The sequence below is a fragment of the Cannabis sativa genome, unplaced genomic scaffold (genome assembly GCF_029168945.1).
Source record: "Cannabis sativa cultivar Pink pepper isolate KNU-18-1 unplaced genomic scaffold, ASM2916894v1 Contig2, whole genome shotgun sequence".
Taxonomy (NCBI): Eukaryota; Viridiplantae; Streptophyta; class Magnoliopsida; order Rosales; family Cannabaceae; genus Cannabis; species Cannabis sativa.
Genome location: NW_026870038.1, coordinates 357,869 through 370,001, shown reverse-complemented (window position 1 = coordinate 370,001; position 12,133 = coordinate 357,869). Strand labels below are relative to the sequence as shown.

Below are 12,133 nucleotides of genomic sequence, written 5' to 3'. Positions count from 1 at the left end.
TCATAACGTTAATTCATCAATGTTATATATGTTTGGTTTATAGAATATGATATGTTCTCTGCTCAAGTCATTTGTGTTTGTTTCTTAATTAACAAATGTTGGATTTAGGTATTCCCCTGATGTATGGTTGTTAATATTTGGCTTAGTGATTCATTTAAGCTAAGCTATATTTTTCCTTTGTTTTCATTATCCTCACCTATTATCCTTATGTAGTTTTTCATCTTTACATTTAGGGTAAATGGCGGCAAAACCCCCAATACTTTGGTTTTAGTTTCACTAAACCCCCACAACCCAAATTTTTGCGGGTAAACCCCCAAAACTACTATTCTGTTAGCAAAAACACACTTCCGTTGAAATTTAACTGTTAACTGCCAGGTTGGATTGGAGTGAGTACACGTGGCACAATTTTATTGGTCCACGTAAAAAATTATTTAAAAAAATTAAAAAATTAAAATAAAATTAATTTAAAATTTTAAAAAAATAATTATAAATAAAAAAATATTTTTTTTTTCTTTTTTCTTTTTTATTTTTATTTTTCTTTCTTCTTTTTCTTTTCTTTCTTTTCTTTTTCTTTTCTTTCTTTTTCATTTTCACGATACCACCTTCTTCTTCTTCTTCTTTCTTCTTCTTCTTCTTCTTCTTCTCTCTCTTTGGTATCGATGCAGGTAAGGTGCGACGAGGACCACCAAGCTGGAGCCGTTGCCGAGGACCACCAAGCCATCGTCGTTGCCGAGGACGAGGACCACCAAGCCAGCGTCGTTGCCGATCGATCTCAGCCACGTACCGCGAAGAACCACCGAAGACCGCCGGTTAGCCCCGATTCGATTGTCTACTCAGCCCCTATTTGGATTTTTTTGTGTTCTTTAGATTTAGATGGGAAAAGATAATAGTTGTGGGGAAATAAATTTAGGGTTTTTAAGTATGAGTTTTTGGGGCTGAGATTTTGTATATATATATATATATGTGTATGTGTGTGTTTGTTTATTTGTTGGATTTGGATTTGTTTAAATTAGTTTGAGTTTTACTTTGTTATTTTTTTTTTGTGATTTGGATTTGAAAAATATGTTGTGTGGTGATTTTGGTGGGTGGTGTTTTGTTTTGTTTTGATTTTTTTTTTTTTTTTTTTTTTTTGTGATTTGGATTTGAAAATAGGTAGTGGTGGTGGTTCAGTAGGTGGTGGTGATTTAGAAATGGTGGGTGGTGGTTTTGGTGGCTGTAATGTAAATGGTGGTGGTGATAATATGTGTGAAAGAAGAAGAAGGTAGAAGAAGAAGAAGGAAGAAGAAGAAGAATGAAAACTGAAAAAAAAAAAAAAGAAAAAAGAAAAAGAAAAGAAAGAAAAGAAAAAGAAAAAGAAAAAAGAAAAAAAGAAAAAAAGAAAAAAAATTATTTTTTATTTATCATTATTTTTTTTTTTAAATTTCAAATTAATTTTATTTTAATTTTTTAATTTTTTTTAAATAATTTTTTACGTGGACCAATAAAATTGTGCTACGTGTCCTCGCTCCAATCCAACCTGGCAATTAACAGCTAAATTTCAACGGAAGTGTGTTTTTGCTAACATAATAGTGGTTTTGGGGGTTTACCCGCAGAAATTTGGGTTGTGGGGGTTTAGTGAAACTAAAACCAAAGTATTGGGGGTTTTGCCGCCAATTACCCTTACATTTAAGATGAACCATCACCGGGATTTCGCCCTTGTTGCTCACACCATATTTTTTAAATTTGGAGTTGTATTGTCTAATATTTGATTCAAGTAAAAGTGCTTAAATACATTCACGATTGGCAGGCCCGATCCTGGCATAGGCAGGCTAGGCCTGTGCCTAGGGCCCACCCAGCCCAGGAGTCCAAATTTTTGTTCTTCTTTTAAAATTATACATTTTTTTACTGATTTTGAAAATACTACATTTTTTCGAACATAAAGGCCCAAAAAAAAATTTCCCTGTGGCCCACTTTGTTTCAGGACCGGCCTTGACGATTGGCCTAAGTGGGTGAGCAAGGTGTGCGCATTTAGCTCTCAAAGGGTTCTAAATTTTGAAAAGAAAACAATTATTTATATATGGATAAAATGTTAAATAATAAAAAAAATATGACAAAACAATTTTTGAACATAGTAGTATAGTGTCATTTTTAAGTAGGAGGTAAAGAGGTTAATTTCCAACCTCCACTTTTCAATTTTTTATTTATTTTAATATTAAATGTGCTTATAGAGGATTAACCTTGAAATTTTTAACAATTTTAACATAATTAACTAAAACACTAAGACCATCTCTAATGGTTATATTAATTGGGCATAGAATCTACACCAATTTTAGTGTAGAATTTTTTACTTTTTGGTACAACAACTCCAATAATTCACACTAATTTGGTATAGAATCTACATCAATTTAGTGTAAAATTTTTTACATTTTGGTACGACAACTCTAATAATACACACCAAATATCATACTAAATATCTCACTAAGTAAATATATTCTGCTTAAAGATCTCATATTTTATATTATTTACATTAATAATAAAAAATAACTAATTTATGATGTAATTGTAACATGATTACTAATAAGAATTTAAGATCTTAAAATAATTTAGTAAAATAAAAAATTTATGAAATCAATTAAATATTACACATTTGTTTTTTTTTTTAAAAAAAATAAATAAATTACACCAAATGTTTATTAAAATATTATTTTATTTAATATTTCTTTTTAGTGTTATATTGTTTTTATTTTATTTAGTATTGGTATTTTTGTTTTTGTTATTTTGTAGTTTTAATATGTTAGCGTGCTTTAAATCTTAATCAACTATTACTCTTGTAATAAATTTTAATTTGTGGACTAAAATATAAAAGTAATTTTTAAAATAAATTAAAATAAGGACTAGTATGAAAAAAAAAAGTTTAACACCAAATTTGTGTATAATTTAGTATGTGAAAATTTCACACCAATTTAGTAAAATGATGCACCATTAAAGATGCTCTAAGTACAATAATTTATATAAGGGTTTTAAAATTTAAAGCCTTATATCTTATTTTTCATTTTTCCTCTTAAAAACATTAATCAAGATTGTTTTTTCTTGTAGAAAATGACTCTAGAGTCTACTAGTATCTTATTAAGCATTTTCTCCTTTTCAGCTACTTATTATCTATTTAATTATTTATTTCTTTAATTTCAAGAAAAGTGAGGTGTATTAGTTATTCAAATTTGTATTTTTTAGCACTATTAATTCTATTTCTTTTGATTTCAAAAAAAAAAAAATCGTTTTCTATAATTTAATTTTTACACTGCAAAAACTAATTTGCATTTGCAATCTCTTGTATTTTTTAGTATAGAATTGCAAACTTAAATACTTTAACCTTCCCGAAAAAAAATCCATATATTAAAAAAAATTCTATATATATTTGGCATAATTAAACCTAATTAGTCTAAATTTAAAATTAGACTTAATTAAGTCTAATATCTTATTTATTATATAAATGTCTATATAATATTTACATTATATTTAACAATTTTGTTACATCTTCATAAATATTTTTTAATAATTTTAACATAAATAACATTTCTATCCTCTCACAAAAGAAATAATCATTCACAAAATCAAATTGAGAATGAAATGCATCCAAACACATATATAAAAAGTAACACAACCAAAAAAATATAATAAGAGACAAGACTCTCATTGTTCATCGATATTGGTATATAAAATAGAAAATATATAATAAAATGTTAATCATGATTTTATTGATCAAAATATTTAATAATAATAATGTAAATTATTATTGGATTAACAATAACAATGACAAACATGATCACCGCCTTCTATTTTGTATTTTCCTCCATCTCCATGACGACAACCACCACAATCTATTTTGCATTGATTCTCATTATGAGGACAATTACCACTTTTAAAGCTCTTGCAGCACTCATGAGCACCTTCACATTCAAAAACTTTACAAAAAAATATACTATTAATAATTAGTAATCTGAACATATCGATATTTTACATTTTCAAATCATTTATTATTTTAAAAAAAAAAATAAACGTGTTTCGATATAGACCTTATAGTCATTACAGAATAAGTTTGTTGGGATAGAAAAAGTTAGGATATATCCCTACAAATGCACATTATATGAATATATGCATATTATATTACAAATGCACATCTAATATATAAATGTATAAATAAAAATATAATTGAGATCACCAACCTAATAAGGAAGAAATGAGAAATAATCCAATAAGAATAATAGAAAGAACTTGAAGTCTAGCCATTATGCTTATAATTTTCGTGTAATTGAGAATTATATTATTATAATAATAAGATATATTTTATAGCTTGTATGCAATGCCAAGCATGCTTAGCTTATATATATATATATATATATATGTGTATGTGTAGTTGATTTTTTTTAAAATTAATTTGAGAATAAATGTTATTAAATTAAAGAAATATATATTTGGATACTTTGGTTTCGGGGTGATCATATATTTTAAGGCATAATTGTGTGTTTATCACGAATCTATAATATTCTGAATTTAAGTCCATAAATTATTCTCGTGAAATATGATTTTTTTTATTAATTAATGATCATTACAATTGGAAATTAAACATAATAATATATATAGATTAATTTTGGCTTTAATATAGGGCGTTTTATATTATATTATATTATGTTATAAAGGGATTATCATAATGGTCTATAGTCAACTCATATTAATAGTGTTACCATGAGTTAATGTGTTAAGGAAAATCCTTTTTTTAATCAATTACATTAAAAGGATTTTGAATTACCAAATTAATATGCTCATATCCGGAAAATGAGCTAGGAAATAAATGACAATTTATTTTATTGAATGACAAGAGTATCCTCAATTTATTTTTTTAGTGTAAAATGTGTCATTTTACAATATAAAGAATCTATTCAATAATTTTCGCATTACACAAAATCTAAAATAATATTGACCTTTTACATATTTTTCTTAAAATCTCCTTATATATTTAGTTTAAGAAAAAAAAAATCCTATACATTTTGGGTTCAAATATGAAGGGTTTGTTATGCGATTTGAGTTAAAGGGAGTTTAGTCATCAAGTTCAACGGAAACTTATTGAGTGTTTGTTATCCCAGTTTAAATTAGAGGGGTCGTTTGGTAGGCAGTTAAAGGCGGTATTGTATTAAATAATAAATAACATTATGTTTTGTATTATAATATTTATAAAAGATTTGGGGTCAACCCCAATCTCTCACCGGGACCCAGACAGGACTCAGATGGGATAGGAGCTAGACCGTGACCGAACTGGACTCGGGACCTGGACCCGAAGTTAGTGTTGAGTCTATTGAAAATATATTATAACGTTACACAACATATTGATACAAATAAATACTAAATATAGAATTGTATTAAATAATAGTAAGATAATCCAACAGAATACAATATAATATGGAGTACCAAACGAGCCCTTATACCCTTATTATTTACTAAAAGCTAGCACACTATACTAAATCTTAGGGCCTAACATTACCGATCGCCCAAAATTCACCTTATCCTCAAGTTGATTGATGGCACCAAGTGTTGAATCCGAATAAGCTCATCCTCTATCAACAACCATGGAAGTGTAAGGAATTTCAATTTAAGGGTATCAAAGAGGAGAACAAAGCCATTTGAGTCAATTATTTGGTTGGTCACATAAGCTACAAAAGAACAGTCACCGCTAACGAGTCGGCCTCTATAAAAAAATATTCCAACAATGTCATTCGAATAGCCACCGCCTCATAAATCATGATTTTGGTTCACAAAAGAACTCTGATAAACATCAACTTTCGACCTCGGTCAAAGACTCGATATTGCACCAATGTCTAAGTCGCATCCTTTTCCAAGAAAAATCCCAGAACCTTGACATTCTTTGCCCATTCAAAGTGAACAAAATAAAAGTGAAGCCCAGAAGGAGAAGGAGGACTCCAAATGATTTTTTATTTTCCTCTGTCAAAAATAAAGTCTTCCCCATCTTTGGACTTAAGAGTTATTTTCCCTTGTGTTTGCTCATCTTTTGTCGCATAAGAGTTATTTATTAATAACAATCAAAAAAGAAGAAAAATCATCAATCCAAGTCAATTTACCATCCACCCTAGTGCATGCACAGCTAATTCATGAGCAGCTTTATAGGTTGTACGTCTAACATGAATTAGGGATGCCTCAGGAAAACCGGAAAGCAAACTAGCAAAATCATTTAATAAGGAACCTAGTTCATTACAAAAGGAAAAACGCTTCGGGAGAGCTGAAACCAAGGCTAAGCAATCTAACTCTACCACATGAAGAGGAAGACCAAGAGTGAGAGACCAATCCAATGCAACCATTAATGATACAACTTTTGCTAATATGACTTAAAAGTTACCCACAACAACCAACAAGGAAAGGATAAGTTCAAAAAAGAAATTACAAAAAAAAAGAGTGAAAGTAAAAGGTCAATCCTAATAAATGAAAGCAATTAAAATAAAGAAAGAAGCAAACTACAAACGCGTTAAACAATGACCATACATCGGAGAGAAAATTCTCCCTCCGATCAACTCACTCCATGAGCCTAACACAAATACTCTATAAAAGTAAACTGCCTCCCAAACTATACTTACCAGAAACCATAACCTACCGTCCTGAGAAAACTACGGGCCAGTTTGACACAATTGTGTTGTGGAAAAAAGCAGTTGTAGCTGTGCTATGAGAAAAAGCAACTGTAGCAAAACTGTGGAAAAAAGTTGAGCTGAGTGTTTGGTAAATTATAAATTTCAAAGTAATGTGAGTTGTTAAGATCTATTATAATGATAATGATAATGTTATAATCGAGATTATTATAATCACAAATATGTAAGAACTTATTTTAATTTTATATAATATTTTATTTTTTAAATATAAATTTATATGCATTTGATAAAAATAATTTATAGTATTTTTTATTATGTTTTATCAAATGTAAAAAAAAATTTAGAAACTCAAGTATATAAGAAAAATTTTAGGGTGATATTGTTTGTTAATAATAAAATAAAATAAATTTTTTTTTTTTTTTAAAAAAAAGAGATTTAATAATTATTTATTTTATTATAATTAGTTTATATTAATTTTTTTATTTTTTTAATATGTAATAAATAATTAAATATGGTTTTAGTATAAAAAAAATTATTATAGTCTTTTAATCAAAACAACTTTTTCTAAAAGTTGGGTTGGAGCAATTTCAGCTTTTAGCTGTAACTTCTCCAAAAATTCTTGAAAATCTATTTTTTGACTGTTTACGAAACACATTTTTATCACAACTTTTTTAAAAAGTAATTTTTAGCTTTTTAAAAAAAGCTGTGCCAAACAGGCCTTACAACATTTAGCAAAAAAAACTACAAATCTTAACCGTAACACTATAAGATTACCTAGCTAAAGAGAACAAGAATTACAATATCTAAAAAGTGAGAATAAGATTGGACAAAATATAGACCATAAAAGACCCTCTCTTATATACGTGGGATTAAAAAGTTGGTCACAAGATCATGTACTGAAAAGGTGAAAATCATGGGGAGAAAGAAGGGCAATTCCATTTATCCCTAAAAATTAGGTGACAAAACTGAAAGCAAGAACCCCAGTAAATCAGCATTAGAAAAAACGGAATGTCCTCACAAACAAAATTATAATATTCATTGTCGACGGGGCCCTCTTTGAAGCTGAGAATCGGTTTGGTTTTGGCTTCATTGTTAGAGACAAGGATGGTAAGCTTGTTCAAGCGGTTTCAGGCAGTAGAATTGGTAGGGTTTCTCCTGAGATTACTGAAGTTGTGGGTTTGAAAGAGGTCTTGAGTTGGATAAAGACGATAAAACTAACGGATGTGGAAATTGAAACGGATTTCTTAGTTGTTGTTCAGGCTATTAATGGATCAGTTCAAATGCCATCTCAGTTTGGGTTACTTGTTCAAGATTGTCGATTGTTACTGTCTGAGTTATAAATGTTTTTATTTCTTTTGTTAAACGGTCTGCTAATAGGGCTGCTCATTGCATTGCAAGGCAATCCTGTTTTATGTCAGATTGTATATTTGATGAGCTTTCTGCTCCATCAAATTTACTTTCAATTGTAAGGGATGATATTATTTCAAGTTGAATAAAACTTTTCCCTTTTTTCAAAAAAATTATAATATTCATAAATTTTACTAACATTCTATCAAAAGAACACTATTAATTATTAAAGGGGATATCTATGTAACTACCATACTCCAGTACCCTACCCACACTATTCAAGAGAAAATTTAAAACAATTATAAAATTCATACCTCACTTAATTATTTTCGTGTATACTTGTTTTAAAAGTACTAGTAGAAGAACATTCAATTTGAAGAGTCAATAGTCTAAATAAATATATCCTTCCTTGTTTTTATTTTTTGATTTTTAATTACTTATTATTTTTTAATTTTCAATTAAAAAAACTTTTTCAGAGGAACAAATGTATGTTTTGTATTATATTATATATTAATTTAATTAATTAGTAATTTTGAAAGCAATTCAAGAGAAGATGTTATACTAAAATAAATAAATAGCAGATATAATAGAGAAATGCTAAAGGGCACCAGTGGTGCCTAGCACCTTCCTATGTGTCAATATCGATTGGTACAACTAAGTATCGGGTCCTATATAATTTAATATAATAGTTTTTAGGGAGTATCGCTAGCCAATCGCAACGCGACATGTCGCAAAGGTGCTAGGCACCACTGGTGCCTAATAGCAATGCTCATATATATTGGGTAAGGGAAAACAACATTAATTACCTCATAATTAATTACGTTTTCAACTTACCATCGTACTTTCTCTCTACCGGCAGCCTACGAACACGCCATGGACGCGCTGTACTGTATCAGAACCTCCCAACATAACTCTAAATTAATGCCTACCATTACACCATTTAATTACTATAATTCCCACTATTTTTTTTTTTACTAATTAATTAAAATCATTAAATGAGTAGTTATATTAAAAAAAAAAAAAAAAGATATATAGACGATTATTTTTAAAATTTAATATTATCCTTAACTATATAGGATTATGTATATATCTTTTTTTCAATAGAAGTACTATTTATATGTGGATTATATATCAACACTATAGTATATATAAACACTCATACGTTTGTATTATATAAATTAAGTACTGCAGTTATACTTTTAATATATATAATAGAATCACCTGATCTATCCTTAATTCTCTTCTTCTCATTTTTCTTCTATACCTACGTACCTATACTATAATTAATACAATAAACAAAAAAGTGAAAAATATGGCGCATGTTCAGGTTGCAAATGGCGTGAGGAGCTCACTCTATGTTGGTGATCTCCATCCCTCACTAAATGAAACACAACTTTTTCAATTGTTTAGCCAAATAGGTCAACTCATTTCCGTTCGTGTGTGCAGAGATTTGAGCTCAGGACGATCCCTCGGTTATGGCTATGTTAATTTTAGTAATCCACAAGATGCTTCTCGAGCAATGAATGTCCTGAATTTTCGGGTTGTTAATGGTAAGCCAATTAGAATAATGTATTCTAATCGGGACCCGAGTATTCGAAAGAGTGGAACCGCCAATATATTTATTAAAAACTTGGATAAAGGAATTGACTGCAAAGCTTTACATGAAACATTTTCAAGCTTTGGCAACATTTTGTCCTGTAAAATAGCTACCGATGTTTGGGGTCACTCTAAAGGTTATGGTTTTGTTCAATTTGAGAGCGAAGAGGCTGCTCAGTGTGCCATTGACAAGCTTAACGGGATGCTATTTAATGACAAACAAGTTTTTATTGGACCTTTTGTTCGGAAAGAGAAAAGGAAATTCAACAATGTTTATGTAAAGAACTTTTCTCCAACTTTGAATGAAGATGATTTAACCAACATTTTTGGTGAATATGGAAGTATTACCAGTGTAGTGGTTATGAGGGACCAGAAAGGAAAATCCAAAGGTTTTGGATTTGTGAACTTTGAAGACGCCGATGATGCAGCTCGAGCTGTTGATGGTCTTAATGGAAAGACGTTTGATGAGAAAGAGTGGTATGTTGGGAAGGCCCAGAAAAAAGGTGTAAGAGAGATGGAATTGAAAGAAAAATTTGAGCACAAAAATGAAAGAGTAAATCAGTATGTTAATCCTATGTATCCATTGTGTGCTCCAGGTGTTGGACAACAACTATACTATGGTGCTATGATTCCTCCCCAATCCGGGTTTGGGTTTGGGTTTGGGTTTGGGTACAACCAGCAGTTACTCCGAGCTAGAACAGGGCTTGTACAACAAAATGGGCAACCTCCACTTATGCATCCTCCACAGATGTCCACAGCAGAACAACAGAGGAGATTGGTGGGAAACAAGTTGTATCCACTTGTGGAGCAATTGGAGCATAAAAATGCAGCTAAAGTCACTGGCATGCTTCTAGAGATGGACCACACACAGCTTCTGCACTTGCTCAACTCACCTCATGCCTTGAAAGCCAAAGTTGCTGAAGCTATCGATGTTTTGAGGAATGACAACCTTCTTGTTTCTTGAGTTTAATTTCTAGGATTATTAGCACCATGCCAATTCAACATCTCACTTTTAAAATTTTCTTCTTAGTTTTTTTAGTTTCTGCTCAATGAACTTTTTTAGTCTTATATAAGATTTTATTAGGATATAACTCTATCACAAAATTTGTCATATATAATTATGCAATACATGTAAATTATTTCATTAATTATATGAATTTATTATCCTTCTACTTCTACTTCCAAAAGAAATTAAGTTCATTTTGTTTTGTTTTTTAGTCTATGATTTTAAATATAAAAAGTTGCATTTTCATAAATCCAATGGAGCCCTCTTGTGGGTCTTACGAGGAAAAATGTGCACTGCTCTAATTTTGATTCTAATATGTCATTAGATGGAGTCATGTTTTCGACATTTTTTCATCTTTCTCTTCTTTATATTGAAGAAAATAGCATTATACCTCACCTAAAATTGAATCAATTCATTTTTTTAATTAAGAAGTAATACCTAGCATAAAAATTAAAATTTAATTAGCAAAATAGGATAACATTACTTTTAAAAGGGTAAATAGCAGCATATAAAAAATTTTAAGTTTGTAAAGAGTATAAACTCAATATTTATTTTTAGTAGTATAAGTACTAATGTTTGTAAAACTATAATTTTTTTCGGTCTAGAAAAAAATATGTAGTATTAGTTACTTTTAAATATTTTTTTATAATAAATTTAAAACAGAATCTATATTGACGAAATTGAAATAAAATTAAAATTTTACAAACATTAAGGAGGCGTTTGGTTGGGAGGAATGAAAATATAGGAATAGGAATGGAAATGGGAATAAGAATAGGAATGAAATGGAATAAAATTTAAAATGCATAAAAAAAATTGATAAAAAAATAATTAATTTTTTTTTCTTGTTACATTGGAATGGTCATTCCTTCCTTTTTAAAATGGAATAGCCATTCCACCAAAATGGTGGAAAGAGTATTCCATTGGAATGCCATTCCAATACTTTAAAATGCAACCAAACAAAGGAATGGAATGAAAATTATTTCCTTTCCATTCCATTCCATTTCATTACCTCCAACCAAACGCCACCTAAGTGTTTATGTTGCTTAAATTAAATATTGAGTTTATGCAGTTAAAAGTGATTCTACAATGCACCCCCTTAAAAGGGATGTATTGATACACTCATGACTTGTTTCGCCATCTATAAAATTTTTTTAGTCTAATTTTTTTTTCATATTCATGTATGTTATAACTATTTAAGATAACTTACAAAATTTTGAGAAATTCCGAATAATTTACAATATAGATTACAATGTTCAAACAGTTTATTTTACACACGTATAAAATAAAATAGTCACGCGTGCAATGTTTGAACGTAATTTTCGGCGTGTTAAACTTTTTTAAATTTTTTAAAATTTTACCGGATGTCTTAAATAATTATAACGTACATGACTATAAGAAAAAATTTGAGTAAAAAATTATTTCGAGTGCTAAAACAAATAAGAGTGCATCAATATATTCATTATACAATTTCCATTAAGTTTATACCATTTATTTTTTTTAAAATAATAAAAAAACAAAAAAAGTTGTGTTGGTAGAAATTTGATACGTGTCACTA

General features: G+C 29.1%; 1 protein-coding gene across 1 annotated transcript; it reads left to right on the top strand.

Moving 5' to 3' along the window:
* The first annotated feature begins 9,195 nt into the window (after positions 1-9,195).
* Positions 9,196-10,536, top strand: LOC133033067 (polyadenylate-binding protein 2-like). Its single transcript, XM_061107624.1, has one exon. The coding sequence runs from the start codon at positions 9,289-9,291 to the stop codon at positions 10,534-10,536; it is 1,248 nt and encodes a 415-aa protein (XP_060963607.1). The 5' UTR covers positions 9,196-9,288.
* Positions 10,537-12,133: the final 1,597 nt, after the last annotated feature.